The 19,914-nt window shown below is 57.5% G+C and overlaps 2 protein-coding genes across 3 annotated transcripts; one reads left to right on the top strand and one right to left on the bottom strand.

Moving 5' to 3' along the window:
• Window positions 1-1,332: 1,332 nt before the first annotated feature.
• LOC144678330 (UPF0696 protein C11orf68 homolog) lies at window positions 1,333-7,824 on the bottom strand. Of its 2 annotated transcripts, none has more exons than XM_078538153.1 (3): window positions 7,690-7,824; window positions 3,664-3,768; window positions 1,333-2,218 (listed from the first exon to the last, which is right to left on the bottom strand). In XM_078538153.1, the coding sequence occupies exon 3, from the start codon at window positions 2,180-2,182 to the stop codon at window positions 1,442-1,444; it is 741 nt and encodes a 246-aa protein (XP_078394279.1). In that variant the 5' UTR covers window positions 2,183-2,218; window positions 3,664-3,768; window positions 7,690-7,824; the 3' UTR covers window positions 1,333-1,441. The 2 variants fall into 2 exon arrangements, with proteins under 2 accessions (XP_078394279.1, XP_078394280.1); XM_078538154.1 differs by having other exon boundaries at window positions 1,333-2,215.
• Window positions 7,796-18,726, top strand: drap1 (DR1-associated protein 1 (negative cofactor 2 alpha)). Its single transcript, XM_078538155.1, has 7 exons — window positions 7,796-7,973; window positions 9,470-9,542; window positions 11,905-11,998; window positions 13,516-13,635; window positions 14,797-14,893; window positions 15,137-15,216; window positions 17,790-18,726. Exons 1-7 carry the CDS (start codon window positions 7,932-7,934, stop codon window positions 17,929-17,931), a joined length of 648 nt encoding a protein of 215 aa, XP_078394281.1. The 5' UTR covers window positions 7,796-7,931; the 3' UTR covers window positions 17,932-18,726.
• Window positions 18,727-19,914: the final 1,188 nt, after the last annotated feature.

Below are 19,914 nucleotides of genomic sequence, written 5' to 3'. Positions count from 1 at the left end.
TATAGCAAGGCAGAAGCACTAGGTTTTATTCCTAGAAGGATGCAATTAAAAAGTAGGAAGGTTATGCTCAACCTGTATTGGTTAGACCACACGTAGAGCACTGTGTGCAGTTCCGGTCGCCATTTTATAAAAAAAGGATATAGAGGCACTGGAGAGGGTGCAGAGAAGATTTACAAGGATAATCCCAGAAATGTGTGGGTATACATGTCAGGAAAGGATTGACAGGCTGATGGGCCCCGTATCTCAGGAAGGATGTTCTGGCCCTGGAGAGGGTCCAGAGGAGGTTCACGATAACGATCCCAGGAATGAAAGGCTTAACGTTTGAGGACTCTGGGTCTATACTCGATGGAGTTTAAAAGGATGAAAGGGGGGGATCTGATTGAAACATACAGAATACTGAAAGGCCTGGATAGAGTGGATGTGGGGAAGATGTTTCCATTAGTAGGAGAAACTAGGACCCGAGGGCACAGCCTCAGAGTAAAGGGAAGACCTTTTTAGAACAGAGGTGAGGAGAAACTTCTTTAGCCAGAGAGTGGTGAATCTATGGAATGCATTGCCACAGAAGGCTGTGGAGGCCAGGTCATTGAGTGTATTTAAGACCGAGATAGATAGGTTCTTGATTGGTAAGGGGATCAAAGGTTACGGGGAGAATGGGGTTGAGAAACTGATCAGCCATGATTGAATGGCGGAGCAGACTCGATGGGCCGAATGGCCTAATTTCTGCTCCTATGTCTTATGGTCGGGTCCCTTCCCTCTTGAAACGAGAAGGCTGAGGGGTGATTAGAGGTCTTTAAAATTCTGAAAGGTTTTGATAGAGTGAATACAGAGAGAATGTCTCCTCTTGTGGGTAAGAGCAGAACTGGAGGCCGTCAATATAAGATAGTCACTAATAAATCCAACCGGGAATTCAGGAGAAACTTCTTTACCCAGAGATTGGGGAGAATGTGGATCTCGCTACCACAGGGTGTGGTTGAGGTGAATAGTATAGATACATTTAAGGGGAAACTGGACAAGTATGTAAGGGCGAAGGGAATAGAGGGTTACGATGGTAGATTCAGATGGGGAAAGTTGAGAGGATGCTCGAGTGGACCGACATGGACTGGTTGGGTTGAATGGCCTCTTTCTGTGCCGTATATATTCTGTCATCCTATGTAAATCAACTCTCGAGCTCCCTTAGTCACACGCTGGGTGAAAGCTCGAGTGGATCGGATGGGCCGAATGGCCTCTTTCTGCGCTGTATATCCCATGTAACATGATTCTTGCTCCCCGCCAACAAACAAGAGGACCGAACAAGGGAAAACCACAAACCGAGGCCCCGCTCGAGACTTATTGACCAACGCTGACACGTCATCTTTTGTTCAATTCTCTCTTTCTTTTGAAACTGTACATTTTTTAAAAAAAAATCATCAGGCGCGCGCACAAGACAGTTCCCACTGCACGGTTAGGTCAGTTCGGTCATGGACACCTTGCTGGTGATGCGCGAGCGCCGGGGGATGCACTCCAGATCGTAGCGGCTCTCGTAGATGGTGGGGCAGAGCTTCCAGTGATTGCCCCGATACAAGCCCAGGTAGGTGTAAGCGTCTGGCTTGTAGGAGAGGGGGCACTTGATGCCCACGGCCCGGATGGCAGCGTCCAGGCTCACCACTTGGCTCTCGTCAGTGAAGTCGTCGCCGGGTACACAGATGACGTGCTTGGCGTCCGAGCCAGGGCAGTAGGGGCTGACCTTGGCAGCGGGCACCTTCCCGTCCAGCACCGCCCGGGCAATGCTGCCCCAGGCGTGGTCCACCTTGAAGCCCGTGTCGAGGTGCATCAGCCACTTGCCGCTCAGCACCCGCCGGTTCAGGGCCAGCTCCTTGACGGTCTCGAAGGTGACGGGCCGCCCGCTGCTCAGCAGCCGCTCCCAGTCCTCCTGCAGCCCCTCGGGGTCGCCGCGCTCAGGCTCTGGCGAGCTGCTCGGCCCGTAGACGGCGATCCAGCCCACGGGCTCGGCGTTGTGGCCCGGCTCGCCGTGGCGGAAGACGCGGGAGGGCCGGTTGCTGTCCAGCCAGTCGTCGAACTCGGCCCGCGGGGTCCTGCGGCCGTCGAAGATGACCCAGGGGTCCATGTCGGCCGCCATGGCCTCTGCCGCCAGGTCGCGCTCCGCCTGGAACGGCTCGGGTCCCTCGTCGTCGGGGTCACTCATTCCGGGTGCGTGGGTGGATGGGCGGGGATTCCTCTACTGGTCAAAAGGGAAAAAAAGGGGAGGTGGGTGAGATGTTGCGGGCATTGGGACTGAAGGGGGGCACCATGCAGCAGCCTGCACAAGGCGACACCAGAAAGTGCCCTGCGCCACCTCTAGGAGGGAGCTATGAAGCAATACCTCCCGCTACCTCTAGGAGGAGCTATGAAGCAATACCTCCCGCCACCTCTAGCAGGAGCTATGAAGCAATACCTCCCGCCACCTCTAGCAGGAGCTATGAAGCAATACCTCCCGCCACCTCTAGCAGGAGCTACGAAGCAATACCTTACGCCACCTCTGGGGGAGCTACGAAGCAATACCTTACGCCACCTCTGGGGGAGCTATGAAGCAATACCTCCCGCCACCTCTGGGGGAGCTATGAAGCAATAACTTACGCCACCTCTGGGGGATCTACGAAGCAATAACTTCCGCCACCTCTAGGAGGAGCTATGAAGTAATACCCCCCACCACCTCTAAGGGAGTGGGGGGAGCTATGAAGCAATACCTTGCGCCACCTCTCGTGGGAGCAGCTTGTAGTAACACCCAATGGCCCTTCCAGAAGGCGGCACTAATGAGCTGGCACATTCCAATTTACCCCACCGTGCGCTCGGAAGTGAACCCAGGCTGCACACCTGCCCGCTATACAATCTGCAGGCTGCAGAGCACTTACTTGTGGGGTGGGGTTGGGGGGGCGGGGGGGAGCGGAGAGTTCTCTCCTACCGGCTTCGATCTCAGTTCCCTTTCCCCAGAATGCTCAACCTCCCACCTGCGTTAATCTGATCCGGCCATCGTTGGCTGGTCTCAGCGTTCCCGGGATGGGGGCGAGGAACAACAAATTAAACTGGGGTCCTCACCACTGTTCCAGACTCTGCCCAGAATCGCAGAATCACTCTGGCTTTAACCCACCACCACCCCCCCCCGCCACTCCCCCCGCTACCCCACCCCCTGCCACCACAAAACCGACAGTCGATTATACTTGTTTGGACTCACACAGCCAGGCGAAGGACCGTGAGGGCAGCGGGTGCCCCTGGAACCTGTCGGCACAGGTCGGAGAGGAGAACTGAAAGGCCATTTCATTTCCGTAGCGCCTCAGGATGTCCCAGGGCAGCTGTTCAGCCCATTCTGCGAAGTGTATTCACTGTTGTAACCCAGGGAAGGAAGGCGGCAGCCAAATTTGCACACAGCAAGATCCCACAAATAGCAATGCAAAGTGATGTTGATTGAGGGCTAGAGATTGGCCCCCAGGACACCGGCAAGAACTGCCTCCAACAGCGCAGCGCTCCATCAGTGCGGGCACTGGCAGTGTCGGTCTGGATTTTATGGCCAATCTCTGGAGGAAGGGTACGCCTGGTAATAAAGAGTTGGGGCTCCAAACAGGATAAAACCAATTTACAGCGGGTGAGGACAGTGGTCAACGCTCTGGCCAGAAATGTGGGTTAACTTACTGGAAATATCCTCAGTCTTTGGTGAGCCTTCTGTTCTCAGCGTTTCGATTCCCAGTTCGTGCCAACTGCCGTGGAAATGGCTGAAAGGCTCCGAGGCTTGACGCCCTGTGGGTGAGAAATACGATCGAGCTAAACACAGAGGAGTCAAAGCAATACAAACAAAACACCAAAGTCAATAGAGGAAGCTCAGCATCAGGAGAACACGGCAAATCAATTCAAGGAAAACTCAGTTTAAACATCACAGTTACAGGTAACATGTGAGCAAAGAGCCGAGCAACTAACTGCAGCAGAGGGTCCTAGCAACATGGGCTGGAGAGGAGGAAATCTCTATCAATACAGTCAAGAGCGAGGGACACCGGCGACCCCGGCCGGAGAGGGGTGGCGACCCCGGCCGGAGGGTGGCGAGGGGCGGCGACCCCGGCCGGAGAGGGGCGGCGACCCCGGCCGGAGGGCGGCGAGGGGCGGCGACCCCGGCCGGAGGGCGGCGAGGGGCGGCGACCCCGGCCGGAGGGCGGCGAGGGGCGGCGACCCCGGCCGGAGGGCGGCGAGGGGCGGCGACCCCGGCCGGAGGGCAGGGAGGGAGGGTCCCTAGCAACCCCGGCCGGAGGGCAGGGAGGGAGGGTCCCTAGCAACCCCGGCCGGAGGGCGGGGAGGGAGGGAGGGTCCCTAGCAACACCGGCCGGAGGGCGGGGAGGGAGGGAGGGTCCCTAGCAACACCGGCCGGAGGGCGGGGAGGGAGGGAGGGTCCCTAGCAATACCGGCCGGAGGGCGGGGAGGGAGGGAGGGACTCTAGCAACACCGGCCGGAGGGCGGGGAGGGAGGGAGGGAGGGTCCCTAGCAACACCGGCCGGAGGGCGGGGAGGGAGGGAGGGACGGTCCCTAGCAACACCGGACGGAGGGCGGGGAGGGAGGGAGGGAGGGACGGTCCCTAGCAACACCGGCCGGAGGGCAGGGAGGGAGGGAGGGAGGGAGGGTCCCTAGCAACACCGGCCGGAGGGCGGGGAGGGAGGGAGGGTCCCTAGCAACACCGGCCGGAGGGAAGGAGGGTCCCTAGCAACACCGGCCGGGGGGGCAGGGTGGGAGGGTCCCTAGCAACACCGGCCGGAGGGAAGGAGGGTCCCTAGCAACCCCGGCCGGAGGGCAGGGAGGGAGGGTCCCTAGCAACCCCGGCCAGAGGGCGGGGAGGGAGGGAGGGTCCCTAGCAACACCGGCCGGAGGGCGGGGAGGGAGGGTCCCTAGCAACACCGGCCGGAGGGCGGGGAGGGAGGGAGGGTCCCTAGCAACACCGGCCGGAGGGCGGGGAGGGAGGGAGGGTCCCTAGCAACACCGGCCGGAGGGCGGGGAGGGAGGGAGGGTCCCTAGCAACACCGGCCGGAGGGCGGGGAGGGAGGGAGGGTCCCTAGCAACACCGGCCGGAGGGCGGGGAGGGAGGGAGGGAGGGAGGGAGGGAGGGTCTCTAGCAACACCGGCCGGAGGGCGGGGAGGGAGGGTCCCTAGCAACACCGGCCGGAGGGCGGGGAGGGAGGGAGGGTCCCTAGCAACACCGGCCGGAGGGAAGGAGGGTCCCTAGCAACACCGGCCGGGGGGGCAGGGTGGGAGGGTCCCTAGCAACACCGGCCGGAGGGAAGGAGGGTCCCTAGCAACACCGGCCGGAGGGTCCCTAGCAACACCGGCCGGAGGGAAGGAGGGTCCCTAGCAACACCGGCCGGAGGGCGGGGAGGGAGGGTCCCTAGCAACACCGGCCGGAGGGAAGGAGGGGCCCTAGCAACACCGGCCGGAGGGAAGGAGGGGCCCTAGCAACACCGGCCGGAGGGAAGGTAGGTCCCTAGCAACACCGGCCTGAGGGAAGGTGGGTCCCTAGCAACACCGGCCGGAGGGGAAGGAGGGTCCCTAGCAACACCGGCCGGAGGGAAGGAGGGTCCCTAGCAACACCGGCCGGAGGGGAAGGAGGGTCCTAGCAACACCGGCCGGAGGGAAGGAGGGTCCCTAGCAACACCGGCCGGATGGAGGGAGGGTCCCTAGCAACACCGGCCGGATGGAGGGAGGGTCCCTAGCAACACCGGCCGGAGGGGCAGGGAGGGAGGGTCCCTAGCAACACCGGCCGGAGGGGCAGGGAGGGAGGGTCCCTAGCAACACCGGCCGGAGGGGCAGGGAGGGAGGGTCCCTAGCAACACCGGCCGGAGGGGCAGGGAGGGAGGGTCCCTAGCAACACCGGCCGGAGGGGCAGGGAGGGAGGGTCCCTAGCAACACCGGCCGGAGGGGCAGGGAGGGAGGGTCCCTAGCAACACCGGCCGGATGGAGGGAGGGTCCCTAGCAACACCGGCCGGATGGAGGGAGGGTCCCTAGCAACACCGGCCGGAGGGGCAGGGAGGGAGGGTCCCTAGCAACACCGGCCGGAGGGGCAGGGAGGGAGGGTCCCTAGCAACACCGGCCGGAGGGGCAGGGAGGGAGGGTCCCTAGCAACACCGGCCGGAGGGGCAGGGAGGGAGGGTCCCTAGCAACACCGGCCGGAGGGGCAGGGAGGGAGGGTCCCTAGCAACACCGGCTGGAGGGAAGGAGGGTCCCTAGCAACACCGGCCGGAGGGGCAGGGAGGGAGGGTCCCTAGCAACACCGGCTGGAGGGAAGGAGGGTCCCTAGCAACACCGGCCGGAGGGGCAGGGAGGGAGGGTCCCTAGCAACACCGGCCGGAGGGGCAGGGAGGGAGGGTCCCTAGCAACACCGGCCGGAGGGGCAGGGAGGGAGGGTCCCTAGCAACACCGGCCGGAGGGGCAGGGAGGGAGGGTCCCTAGCAACACCGGCCGGAGGGGCAGGGAGGGAGGGTCCCTAGCAACACCGGCCGGAGGGGCAGGGAGGGAGGGTCCCTAGCAACACCGGCCGGAGGGGCAGGGAGGGAGGGTCCCTAGCAACACCGGCTGGAGGGAAGGAGGGTCCCTAGCAACACCGGCCGGAGGGGCAGGGAGGGAGGGTCCCTAGCAACACCGGCTGGAGGGAAGGAGGGTCCCTAGCAACACCGGCCGGAGGGCGGGCAGGGAGGGAGGGTCCCTAGCAATACCGGCCGGAGGGAAGGAGGGTCCCTAGCAACACCGGCCGGAGGGAAGGTAGGTCCCTAGCAACACCGGCTGGAGGGAAGGAGGGTCCCTAGCAACACCGGCCGGAGGGGCAGGGAGGGAGGGTCCCTAGCAACACCGGCCGGAGGGAAGGAGGGTCCCTAGCAACACCGGCCGGAGGGGAAGGAGGGTCCCTAGCAACACCGGCCGGAGGGAAGGAGGGTCCCTAGCAACACCGGCCGGATGGAGGGAGGGTCCCTAGCAACACCGGCCGGATGGAGGGAGGGTCCCTAGCAACACCGGCCGGAGGGGCAGGGAGGGAGGGTCCCTAGCAACACCGGCCGGAGGGGCAGGGAGGGAGGGTCCCTAGCAACACCGGCCGGAGGGGCAGGGAGGGAGGGTCCCTAGCAACACCGGCCGGAGGGGCAGGGAGGGAGGGTCCCTAGCAACACCGGCCGGAGGGGCAGGGAGGGAGGGTCCCTAGCAACACCGGCCGGAGGGGCAGGGAGGGAGAGTCCCTAGCAACACCGGCCGGAGGGGCAGGGAGGGAGGGTCCCTAGCAACACCGGCTGGAGGGAAGGAGGGTCCCTAGCAACACCGGCCGGAGGGGCAGGGAGGGAGGGTCCCTAGCAACACCGGCTGGAGGGAAGGAGGGTCCCTAGCAACACCGGCCGGAGGGCGGGCAGGGAGGGAGGGTCCCTAGCAATACCGGCCGGAGGGAAGGAGGGTCCCTAGCAACACCGGCCGGAGGGAAGGTAGGTCCCTAGCAACACCGGCTGGAGGGAAGGAGGGTCCCTAGCAACACCGGCCGGAGGGGCAGGGAGGGAGGGTCCCTAGCAACACCGGCCGGAGGGAAGGAGGGTCCCTAGCAACACCGGCCGGAGGGAAGGAGGGTCCTTAGCAACGCGAACCGGTTCCCCCTCCCCCCCGCTGCTCCCTCAGGGTTACCCCGGGGGGGGTTTGTTGGGGAAAGTTTACCCGGGTTTCGGGCTGGGCGGTGGCGTCTCCGCCGCTCCTTTAATCTTTCCCCGCCTGCCGGCCCGGTCAGGCGGCCGCGGTGGGCGCCTCTTTTATCCGGCGAGTGCGCGCCGGCGGAGAGAGAAGGACCCCCGGAGCCGGGCGCGCCGCTGCCGCCGTCACCGAAAATCCTCAGGGGAAAAAAACCCCCCCCCAACCGGGGACAGAGAGAGAGAAAAAAAACCGAAACCAACATCCCGGAGATGCCGTCAAAGAAAAAGAAATATAACGCCCGCTTCCCACCGGTGAGAGACCCCCCACGGGGGAGCGGCGTTTGGGAGGACCCGGGGTGGGGGGAGATAGGGAGCAATGAGGGGGGGGGGGGGGGGAGGGAGACAGGGAGCAATGGTGGGGGGGGAGGGAGACAGGGAGCAATGGTGGGGGGGGGAGACAGGGAGCAATGGTGGGGGGGGGGGAGACAGGGAGCAATGGTTCAGGCGGGGTTGGACAGGGAGCAATGGAGGGGGGAGGGAGACAGGGAGCAATGGGGGGGGGAGGGGAGACAGGGAGCAATGGGGGGGGGAGGGGAGACAGGGAGCAATGGTTGGGGGGGGGAGGGAGACAGGGAGCAATGGGGGTGGGGGGGAGGGAGACAGGGAGCAATGGGGGTGGGGGGGGGAGGGAGACAGGGAGCAATGGGGGTGGGGGGGGAGGGAGACAGGGAGCAATGGGGGTGGGGGGGGGAGGGAGACAGGGAGCAATGGGGGTGGGGGGGGAAGGGAGACAGGGAGCAATGGGGGTGGGGGGGGTGGAGGGAGACAGGGAGCAATGGGGGTGAGGGGGGAGGGAGTTAGGGAGCAACGGGTGGGGGAGATAGGCAGCAACGGGGAGGGGGGGATAGGGAACACCGGCGTGTTGGGGGGGGGTTGGGGTGGTGAGGGTTGGGGTGTTGGGGGGTGGTGAGGGGGGGGTGGCGGTTGGAGTGTTGTGGGGGGGTGGGGGTTGGGACGACCCATGTTGGGGGGAGGGGGGTAGCAACCATGGGGGCGGGAGAACATAGGGAGCACCCATTGGGGGTGGGGTCGGGTGGGGGGGCGTTTTGGGAGGGTGGAGTGGGTGGGGGAGATGGAGGGAGGTTGGACAGGGAGTGGTGGGTGTTGGGAGGGTAGGGACGGTGGGAGGTGCTGTTGGGAGGTTGTGGGGGGTTGGGAGGTGGGGTGGGTGGGGGAGATGGGAGGGAGGTTGGGAGGGGGTGTTGGGAGAGTGGGGTGGGGTGGGGGAGATGGGAGGGAGGTTGGGAGGCGTTGTTGGGAGGGTGGGGTGGGGGAGATGGGTGGGAGGTTGGGAGGGGGTGTTGGGAGGGTGGGGTGGGGGGGTTTGGGAGGGTGGGGGGAGGGTGGGGGGGTTTGGGAGGGTGGGGGGAGGGTGGGGGGGTTTGGGAGGGTGGGGGGGGTTGGGAGGGTGGGGGGGGTTGGGAGGGTGGTGGGGGGTGGGAGGACCCATGAGTGGGGAGGACCCATGGTGGGTGGGGTGTGGATGATAGGGAGGACCCATGGTGGGGCAGTGGGTTTGGGAATTGGGAGGACCCGGGGTGCGGGTGGGGTGGTGTATGGAGGTGGATAGACAGGGCCGAGGAGCCAGAGGGATGTAGGAAGGGAGCTGGAGTGAAGGGAGATCAGTGTCAGCACAGCGGAAAATCTGGTCACCACTGAGGTGGTGCATGACAGTCGATTGTGTTCAGGCTAGCCTGATTCTTTCACTGGTTGCTGGGTTCTGACTGTGTGTATTCATTGAATTGCAGGCCAGAATAAAGAAAATCATGCAGACTGACGAAGAGATTGGAAAAGTGGCTGCTGCTGTTCCCGTGATAATCTGTATCCTCCAACCTGGACAGCCCCTCGCGTTTCTGCTCTGCTGATTGTGGGGGGGTGCTGGGGGTGATTTGGGCTTGTTGTGGTGGTTGTTTCCCAGGCATTGACTCCCCTAGTCCACGACTGGGGAAGGGTGGGTGGGGGAGGACATGGGCTAAAAACTAGAGTGGCTGGAGTAAAATTAGGGAACACGTCTCCATGTACAGAGCGGTGGAAGTTTGGAACTTGGAGTCACAGAAAGTTTACAGCGCTGAAGGAGGCCATTTAGCCCCTCAAGCCTGTTCCACCATTCAATGAGATCATGGCTGATCTGTGACTTAACTCCTGCACAGTACCCGCCTTGTTCCCATATCCCTCAATACCTTCAGCAAACAAAACATTTCAGTTTTAAAATTAACAATTGATTTAACATCCACTTCCCTTTGCGGAAGAGAGTTTCCAAACTTCTCCCGCTCTTTGTGTGCAGAAACGTTTCCTAATCTCGCTCCTGAAAAGTCTGGCTGTCGTTTTTAGACTCTGCACCCTGGTCCGAGACTCCCCCAACCAGTGGGAATAAGTTTCTCTCTCTCTCTCTCTTTCCCCCCCTTCCCCACCCCTTCATGTTTTGAAAACTTTGATCAAATCTCCCCTAAACCTTCAAAATTCCAGGGAATACAACCCCAGTTTGTGTAATCTCTCCTGGTGCTTTAACTCTCCGAATCCAGGTACCGGTTTGGTGAGCTTTCGCTGCACTCCCCTCTCCGCCCGCCGCATGGCCGAGGTCCATATATCCATTTCAGTAACATTTTAATGCAGCTCAGGATGTCCCACAGCAGATTACAGCTGCCAAAGTCCTTTTGCAGTGCAGTGTCGTGTAGTGTTGCAGTGCAGGAAAGTGTTGATTTGTACAAGCTCCCACGAACAGCAATAGAGATGATGACCAGATTATCTGGGTTTTTTTTTCAGTGATGTTGGTTGAGGGCTAAATATTGAGTCCAAGACACTGCAGAGAACTCCCTGCTTTGCTTCCAATAGTGGCCTTAGGACATTTTACACGCACTTGAGAGAGGGCACTGAGGGGCCTCGGTTTAACGTCACGTCCAACAGTGCGGCGCTCCCTCTGACCTGACTCTCTGACAGTGCAGCGCTCCTCCAGTACTGACCCTCTGACAGTGCTACACAGCCTCAGTATTGACCCTCTGACAGTGCTACACTCCCTCAGTATTGACCCTCTGACAGTGTGGCGCTCCCTCAGTACTGACCCTCCGACAGTGCTGCACTCCCTCAGTACTGACTCTCTGACAGTGCGGTGCTCCTTCAGTGCTGACCCTCCGACAGTGAGGTGCTCCGACAGTGCTGTGCTCCCTCAGTACTGACCCTCCGACAGTGCTGCGCTCCCTCAGCACTGACCCTCCGACAGTGCTGCGCTCCCTCAGTACTGACCCTCCGACAGTGCTGCACTCCCTCAGTACTGACCCTTTGACAGTGCTGCACTCCCTCAGTACTGACCCTCTGACAGTGCTGCACTCCCTCAGTACTGACCCTCTGACAGTGTGGCGCTCCCTCAGTACTGACCCTCCGACAGTGCTGCGCTCCCTCAGTACTGACCCTCCGACAGTGCTGCACTCCCTCAGTACTGACCCTCTGACAGTGCTGCACTCCCTCAGTACTGACCCTCTGACAGTGCTGCACTCCCTCAGTACTGACCCTCTGACAGTGCTGCACTCCCTCAGTACTGACTCTCTGACAGTGCGGTGCTCCCTCAGTACTGACCCTCCGACAGTGCTGCGCACCCTCAGTACTGACACCGACAGTGTGGCACTCCTTCAAGTACTGACCCTCCGACAGTGCGGCGCTCCCTTGGCACTAACCCTCTGACAGTGCAGCACTCCCTCAGTACTGACCCTCCAACAGTGCAGCGCTCCCTTGGCACTAACCCTCTGACAGTGCAGCACTCCCTCAGTACTGACCCTCCAACAGTGCAGCGCTCCCTCAGCACTGACCCTCCGACAGTGCAGCACTCCCTCAGTACTGACCCTCCGACTGTGCTGCGCTCCCTCAGCACTGACCCTCCGACAGTGCAGCACTCCCTCAGCACTGACCCTCCGACAGTGCGGTGCTCCCCCAGTAGTGGCAGTGGGAGGTCCCAGTGGGAATTTTGTGCTCAGCGGTCATGTGGGAGAGTGCCAGCCACTGAGTCACTCTCCCATTGGGCGGAGTAACGTAGGCACAGTGCTGGTCTCTGTCGGCACTTTCGCACTCTTGATGGTTAGTTCCAGGGTGTGTGGTGGGACCGGAGTGGGCTGGGCGGGGGGGAATGGTGTTGGTGGGAGAGCCCCATTGTCCACGAGCATCGGGAGGAGTTCCTTAACCTGCCCGTGGTCAGCTCGGGCATTAGAACTGTTCCTGGATTCTCTACTCACCAAGGCCTGCCATGTGACTCAGTCGAGAAATGCCAAGACCATGACAACGTCTCACTTGTAAGGAAACTGCACACACCCATTTATCTCGGGACCCGTCAGCCACCCATCGGCACAAGCGCTTCTGGGTGTCTCGCCCAGCCCAACCCTCCCCATGGTGCCTAGGTTCGGGGTGGGGGGGGGGGCATGGTTTCCCCAGTGGACCTCACCACCCCTCCGCCAGTAAGCTTGGCAGGAGATGAGGGCAATAACTGACCTTTCGATGCCCCGATGCAGTTGCCGCAGGCGCTGTGATGGGCTCCGGTCTCTGCAGCGCAAAACTACATCAACTTCACCAATCAATTGCCAGCTGGCACACAGGTGGACACAGCGGGGAGAGTAAATTATTGAGTTTGGTAAGCACTGATAGGGACGGTGTAGAGGGAGCTTTACTCTGTATCTAACCCCGTGCTGTACCTGTCCTGGGAGTGTTTGATGGGGACAGTGTAGAGGGAGCTTTACTCTGTATCTAACCCCGTGCTGTACCTGCCCTGGGAGTATTTGAAGGGGACAGTGTAGAGGGAGCTTTACTCTGTATCTAACCCTGTGCTGTACCTGCCCTGGGAGTATTTGAAGGGGACAGTATAGAGGGAGCTTTACTCTATATCTAACCCCGTGCTGTACCTGTCGTGGGAATGTTTGATAGGGACAGTGTAGAGGGAGCTTTACTCTGTATCTAACCCCGTGCTGTACCTGTCGTGGGAATGTTTGATAGGGACAGTGTAGAGGGAGCTTTACTCTGTATCTAACCCCGTGCTGTACCTGTCCTGGGAGTGTGTGATGGGGACAGTGTAGAGGGAGCTTTACTCTGTATCTAACCCCATGCTGTACCTGTCCTGGGAGTGTTTGATGGGGACAGTGTAGAGGGAGCTTTACTCTGTATCTAACCCCGTGCTGTACCTGCCCTGGGAGTGTTTGATGGGGACAGTGTAGAGGGAGCTTTACTCTGTATCTAACCCCGTGCTGTACCTGTCCTGGGAGTGTTTGATAGGGACGATGTAAAGGGAGCTTTACTCTGTATCTAACCCCGTGCTGTACCTGCCCTGGGAGTGTTTGATGGGGACAGTGTAGAGGGAGCTTTACTCTGTATCTAATCCCGTGCTGTACCTGCCCTGGGGGTGTTTGATGGGGACGGTGTAGAGGGAGCTTTACTCTGTATCTAACCCCGTGCTGTACCTGTCTTGGGAGTGTGTGATGGGGACAGTGTAGAGGGAGCTTTACTCTGTATCTAACCCCGTGCTGTACCTGTCCTGGGAGTGTGTGATGGGGACAGTGTAGAGGGAGCTTTACTCTGTATCTAACCCCGTGCTGTACCTGTCCTGGGAGTGTTTGGTAGGGACGATGTAAAGGGAGCTTTACTCTGTATCTAACCCCGTGCTGTACCTGTCCTGGGAGTGTTTGATGGAGACAGTGTAGAGGGAGCTTTACTCTGTATCTAACCCCGTGCTGTAGCTGCCCAGGGGATGTTTGATGGGGACAGTGTAGAGGCAGTGGTGATGAGAAGGGGGGAGCTAATCTTGTGGGTTATTTGCCTCCAGGAAACAGTGCATCGAGCTTGAACAGCAATTCGATTTCCTGAAGGACCTGGTAGCCTCTGTGCCGGATATGCAGGGAGACAATGAAGACAACCACATGGAAGGGGACAAGGCCCCACGGAGGTAGTTACTGAAATGTTAAGGTCCCAATGTCACCCAGCAACCTCTCCTTCCTTTAGGTTGATGTACTGCACCCTACCCAAGACATGCCCAAACAGAGAAGGAGCATGTTCCACTACTAGCATTTTTATTTTTGATATACTTTCACAGGATGTGGGTGATGCTGGCTGGGCCAGAAGTAATTGCCCATCCCTAATTACCCCTTGAGAAGGTGGTGGTGAGCTGCCTTCTTGAACTGCTGCAGTCCATGTGGTGTACATACACCCACAGTGCTGTTAGGGGGAGAGTTCCAGGATTTTGACCCAGCGACAGTGAAGGAACGGCCGATATATTTCCAAGTCCGGATGGTGTGTGGCTTGGAGGGGAATTTGCAGGGGGTGGTGTTCCCATGCGTCTGCTGCCCTTGTCCTTCTAGGTGGTAGAGGTCGTGGGTTCAGAAGGTGCTGTCGAAGGAGCCTCGGTGAGTTGCTGCAGTGCATCTTGTAGATGGTACACACACTGCTGCCACTGTGTGTCGGTGGTGAGGGGAGTGGATGCTTAAGGTGGCGGATAAAGTGGGCTGTTTTGTCCTGGATGGTGTCGAGCTTCTTGAGTGTTGTGGGAGCTGCACTCATCCAGGCAAGTGGGGAGTATTCCATCACACTCCTGACTTGTGCCATGTAGATGGTGGACAGGCTTTGGGGAGTCAGGAGGTGAGTTACTCGCCGCAGGATTCCCAGCCTCTGACCTGCTCTTGTAGCCACAGTAATTATACGGCTGGTCCAGTTCTGGTCGATGGTAACCCCAGGATGTTGATAGAGGGGGATTCAGTGATGGTAATGCCCTTGAACATCAACTGGAAATGTTAGATTCCATCTTGTTGCAGATGGTCATAACTGACTTAGCCCAGGCCAGGTGTGAAGCCTGAGCTCTTGCCTGCTCTACGTTGCCCCTGCTGGAGGATGCAGTTAGCTGGTGAGAGCAAGCCTGCTCTGTGCTGCGATGCTGCTCAAGATTGTTTGAGCGTCGTACCTGCGGAGCTGAACGGCAGTGAGAATGTGCTGCTGGAGTGGGTGGGTGGCGCAGGAGGATGCTCTTAGGGTGGTAGAGGGTGTGGTGGTGGGGTTTTGAGCTAACAGGATATTAATTAAACACAACTAAACTCGTCTTTCTGTCGTCCCCAAGGGGGAGGAAGCCAGGCTATGGACGGAGAAACACAAACGGAGGGGCGGGGGCCAAAGCGAAGGACAAGAAACAGTCCAGTTCCGAATCAGAACAGGAGGTAAGTGTCAGTCCGTCAACCCCTCCGTCCCACTGCAACTCTGTCCCGACTCAGCATTGAAGAGCCTTGGATCACCATGACCCGTGGGTGAATAGCGTGTGGCAGCGATGCCCCATGTAGTCAAATTGCACGTTGGCCACCACAGCCCCAACCACCCCCCCCCCACCCCATGCTCACAGTGGTATACCAACGTTAGCGGGTAATACCAAGCAGAATACCCACCTCTGCCCCTTTCACCGACAGGACGAGTCTGAGGACAGCGAGACGGACGAGGAGGAAGTGTCCCGGTCAAGCACGGACAAGCCCGGAGACCAAATTCAGAGGTGAGTGGCTGTGCTTGCACCCCCCCTCGCTCGCTGGGAACCCACATCCCACGCTCAACGCGCAGAAGGAGAGGAGTATAGAGTGGTTGAGTTGTTGGCAAAAATTTGTCAGCTGGAGTATAATGTGGGAAATTGGAGGCTGTCCGCTTTGGCAGGAAGAATAGAAAAGCAGCGTGTTATTTATTATTATTTTGGGGAGGCGGTGGCATAGTGGTATTGTCACTGACTGGTATTCCAAAGACCCAGGGTAATGCTCGGGGGACCTGGGTTCGAATCCCACCGTGGAAGACGGTGAAATTTGAATTCAGTAAAAATCTGCAGTTAAATAAAGCCCATTGTCGATTGTTGTAAAAACCCATCTGGTTCACTAATGCCCCTTTAGGGAAGGAAATCTGCCCTCCTTACCCGGTCTGGCCCTACCTGTGACTCCAGACCCACGGCAATGTGGTTGACTCTTAAATGCCCTTTGAACAAGGGCAATTAGGGATGGGCAATAAATGCTGGCTTAGCCAGCGACGCCCACACCCCATGGACGAATAGAAAAAAAATATTATTTAAATGGAGAGAGACTGCAGAATGCTGCAGTACAGAGGGATCTGGGTGTCCTTGTACATGAGTCACAAAAAGTTAGCGTGCAGGTACAGCAAGTGATTTGGAAGGCAAATGAAATGTTGACCTTTATTGCATGGAGAATGGAGTATAAAAGTAGGGAGGTCTTGCTACAACTGTACAGGCCATTGGTGAGACCACACCTGCAGTACTGTGTACAGTTTTGGTCACCTTTCTTAAGGAGAGAGATATTTGCATTGGATGCAGTTCAGAGAAGGTTCACTCAGCTGATTCCTGGGATGAGGGGCTTTGTCTTGTGAGGAAAGGTTCAGCAGGTTGGCCCAGTACTCACTGGAGTTTAGAAGAATGAGAGGTGATCTTATTGAAACATAAAAAGATTCTGAGGGGGCTTGATAGGGTAGATGGTGAGAGGATGTTTCCCCTCATGAGGGGAGTCTAGAACTGGGGGTGGTGGGGAGGGGCACAGTTCAGAACTTTGGAGTCTCCCATTCGGAGTTGACGAGGAATTTCTTCCCCCAAAGGGTCATTAGTCTGTGGAATTCTCTTCCCCAGAGGCTGGGTCACTGAATCCATTCAAAGCTGTTGGACGGATTTTTGATCGACAAGAGAGTCAAGGTGGGGCAGATAGGAAGGTGGTGTTGAGGCCAAAATCAGATCAGCCATGGCCTTATTGAATGGCAGAGCAGGCTCGAGGGGCCGAGTGGCCTACTCCTCTGCTCCTAATTCGCATGTCCGCAGATTCCCTTTCTACTCTGCGGCTTGGTTCTCCCAACGAGAGAGCAATGGGGGAGACCCAGCCCAAATTCTCTCCCGTGTTATGGGCGCATCCTCTCCGAAGGTGTTGGTTTTCCCGAGGATATTTTTCCACGGATCCGAATGGGAACCTGGCGTTGTAGCTGCAGAAAGAGCAGGGAGGGCCCAGGCTTCAGCCCTGGTCTGTGCTGAGTTGCCAGGCCTGGTGTGGTCCTGAGCCTCGTACAGAGCAGGAAGGGAAACAATGGCAGGGTGGTGCTTGTTGGTTTCCTCCTCTCTGCTGTAACCAGGCTTTTGGTTTATCGGCGATGACTCAATTGGCAGCACGCACGTCTCTGAGTCAGTAGGTCGTGGGTTCCAGTCCCACTCTCGAGGCTTGAGCCCATAATCCTGGCCGACACTCCCAGTGTAAATACTGGCGGGGGGTGCTGCGCGGTCGGACATGCCGTGTTTTAGATGAGACATTTAAACTAGAGCCACTCCTCTCTCGGGTGGATGCAAAACATTCCACGGCCACTATTTTGTGAAGCCTGATTCCTGGGACGGCAGGATTGTCGTATGAGGAGAGATTGGGCCGAGTAGGCCTGTTCTTCTAGGTGTCCTGGGTTGATATCGATCCCTCAATCATCACTGATAAGACAGATGATCTGGGTCAGTATCATATTGCTATTTTTGGAGGAGATTGCTGCGCGCAAACAGGCTTCTGCATTTCCCAACATGACAACATAGATAAAGGATATGGAAGTGCTGCTGGGGAAGGTGCAAAAAGACTCTGAGAGGTTATCCTCATCAGGAAAGACTGAGCAGGCTGCAGCAAGGAGAAGACTGACAGGTGATCTGACAGAAGCCTTTAAGGTTTTGAAGGGGGTTTGATAGGGTAGATGTACAGAAGATGGGGGCTGTCATTATAAAATAGTCACTAATTGGGAATTCAGGAGAAACGTCTTTATCCAAAGAGTGGGGAGAATGTGGAACTCGCTCCCACAGGGAGTGGTCGAGGTGAATAGTGTAGATACATTTAAGGGGGAAGCTGGATAAACACGTGAGGGGAGAAAGGAATAGAAGGATATGGTGATGGGATGGATGGGAGGGTGCATAAGGGTCGGCACAATCCAGATGGACCGAAAGGCCTGTTTCTGTGCTGCGGACTCACTGGAACTCTCCACTGCGTTGGTCGGGAAGGGCTTTGTGACATTGTGGGGCCGTGACCCTTGTAAACACAGGCTCTTTCTTCCGCTTGTCTTCCACAGCCCTCAGTCGCTCTTCAGCACTCCTCTACCAACGCTACCGATGCCCGCGTGTTCCCCAGCGATGAGCAACCTGCCGATGCCTGCACCCGCCCCGATGGTCTGCAGTCAAGACGGCGAGGAAGACGATGACTACGATTCTTAGCTTTTGTGTTTTCATTACTTTTTCTTTTGGTGACGTGGCGAGGATGGAGTGGGGGGTTTTATTCCATTTGTGAGTGTGTTTTGTTTGTGTGTGTGTGTATGTGCGTGTGTGTTTGTGTGCGTGCCTGTCCACTTCTGAGATTTATTTTTTCATATCAGGTCATCTGGGAGTTTTGTTTCCTCTCTCTCTCTCTCGCGTCGTTTTATTTACTGCGCCCGAGCTGCAGTTCTTAAACCATTTTATCCCCTCGCTGTGTCTGTCGTGTGCATGAAATTCTCCCTCCCAACACAGCCCTCCGCCATCCCTCCCTTCCAAAAATAAGCGGATTGAGAGGGAGGAGGTGATTAAAAAGCTGGGTGAGATAGGTCTTGCACTGGCGCTGAAGTCACCAGCCACTTTGGCATTATTTTTAATTTTTAATTTTAGTAAAAATTAAATAAAATTTAAAAAAAAAAATCTGAATTTTTTTTTAAGGGCAAGTTCCGCTCTCTCATTTACCCAGAATTTTCGGTTTCTTATAGGCGGAGGGAACCTTATCTGTCCCGATCAGGAGAATCGTGGCTTATATTAACATTTGTGCAAATAATAATCTAGGCTTGTGCCATCTGCTCCCTTAAGTTTGTTTCACCTCCGCCTCCCCTTCCGCCTCCGCCTCCGCCTCCCCCTCACCCTTCCTCCCCTTGCCTTTGCTGTGCTGTTAATAAGACCCATTGGTGATTCGAAATGGGAGAATGTACTTGGTGGTGCTGTGGGGGGATTGTCCATCTTGCTCTGAATAAAGGCATTTTAGGGGAAGTTGAAGTATGTGGTTTTCTGACAATTCCTGCTTGACTTCGGCCTTGGAGTCCAGAAGGGGGATGGGGGTTGGTGCACGGACTCCCCACCCACAACATTCAATAAACTGCTAATATGACCCACCCCAAAATTGGTAACTGCATGTTGGATGGGCGTAAAGGATCTCGCAGCCATTATGAGATGAGCGAGGCACTTCTCCCCAGCCCCCAAGAATCACTCAGCAATACCAGAGGGGAGCCATTTGGCCCACTGCGCCTTTGCTGGCTCTTTGAAGGAGCCTCTCCAATTAGTTCCATCCCTTCCTCTGTTGTTCATTCTCCCATGGCCCTGCAAACGTTTCCTTTTCAAGTATTCGTCTAATTCCCTTTGGTGTTCAATCTGCTTACTCTGCCCTTTAAGGCAGAGCATTCCAGATCACATTAACTTGCTGTGTTAAAACAACCTCCACCTCTGATTCTTTTGTGAATTATCTTAAATGGGAGGGGGTGGGGGGGGAGGGTGCGATGGTGATGTGCCAGTGCTCTTGGAACGTGGGTTCAAATCCCACCACGGCAGCTGGTGAAATTTAAATTCAATTAATACATCTAGAATATATAGCTTGATTCAATAATGGTGACCATTCACATTATCATTGATTGTTGTAAAAACCATCTGGTTCACTAATGTCCTTTAGAGAAGGAAATCTGCTGACCTTACCTGGTCTGGCCTACGTATAATTCCAGACCCACAGCAATGTGGTTAACTCTTTAATGCTTCCCTCTCTTTAATGCATTCTCAGCTCTAAGGAGAACAGCCCCAGCTTTGCAAATTCATCTTCTCTAATCAACTGAAGTTTCTCATCTGGGATATGTCAGAAAATGCTTCTAGGAATGCCTTCTCTTCCCTGGCCTGTGCTGATCTATATGGAATTTTATAGGGTTTCACAGCACAGAAAAACAGGCCATTCGGCCCAACAGGTGGTCAATGCTGGTGTTCATGCAAGACATGGGCATTCTCAAAGTGTACCTGCAATGGGGCGTTAAAGGTATGCCCCTCACAAAGATGGCGGATCATTCAGCAGCGGGGGGGCGGGGCGGAAGTGCTCTCGGTCGTTCCGGACATGACCTTTCCTAGTGCGGAAGTGACGCGAAACGGGGGCGAAAGTGTGATTCTGACTGCGCAATGAAGATGGCGGCGGGAATGAAGTTG

Source organism: Cetorhinus maximus, unplaced genomic scaffold, assembly GCF_964194155.1.
Source record: "Cetorhinus maximus unplaced genomic scaffold, sCetMax3.hap1.1 HAP1_SCAFFOLD_4047, whole genome shotgun sequence".
NCBI lineage: Eukaryota > Metazoa > Chordata > Chondrichthyes > Lamniformes > Cetorhinidae > Cetorhinus > Cetorhinus maximus.
The sequence above is the reverse complement of the archived record's forward strand: the minus strand, read 5'-3'. Positions and strand labels throughout refer to the sequence as shown.

Bases quoted from the DNA above. Each gene is read 5' to 3' on its own strand.
- LOC144678330 (XM_078538153.1), bottom strand. From the start codon at position 2,182: ATGAGTGACCCCGACGACGAGGGACCCGAGCCGTTCCAGGCGGAGCGC.
- drap1 (XM_078538155.1), top strand. From the start codon at position 7,932: ATGCCGTCAAAGAAAAAGAAATATAACGCCCGCTTCCCACCG. The intron at 13,636-14,796 runs GTAGTTACTGAA...GTCGTCCCCAAG, and splicing joins GGGGACAAGGCCCCACGGAG to GGGGAGGAAGCCAGGCTATG. The intron at 14,894-15,136 runs GTAAGTGTCAGT...TTTCACCGACAG, and splicing joins GTTCCGAATCAGAACAGGAG to GACGAGTCTGAGGACAGCGA.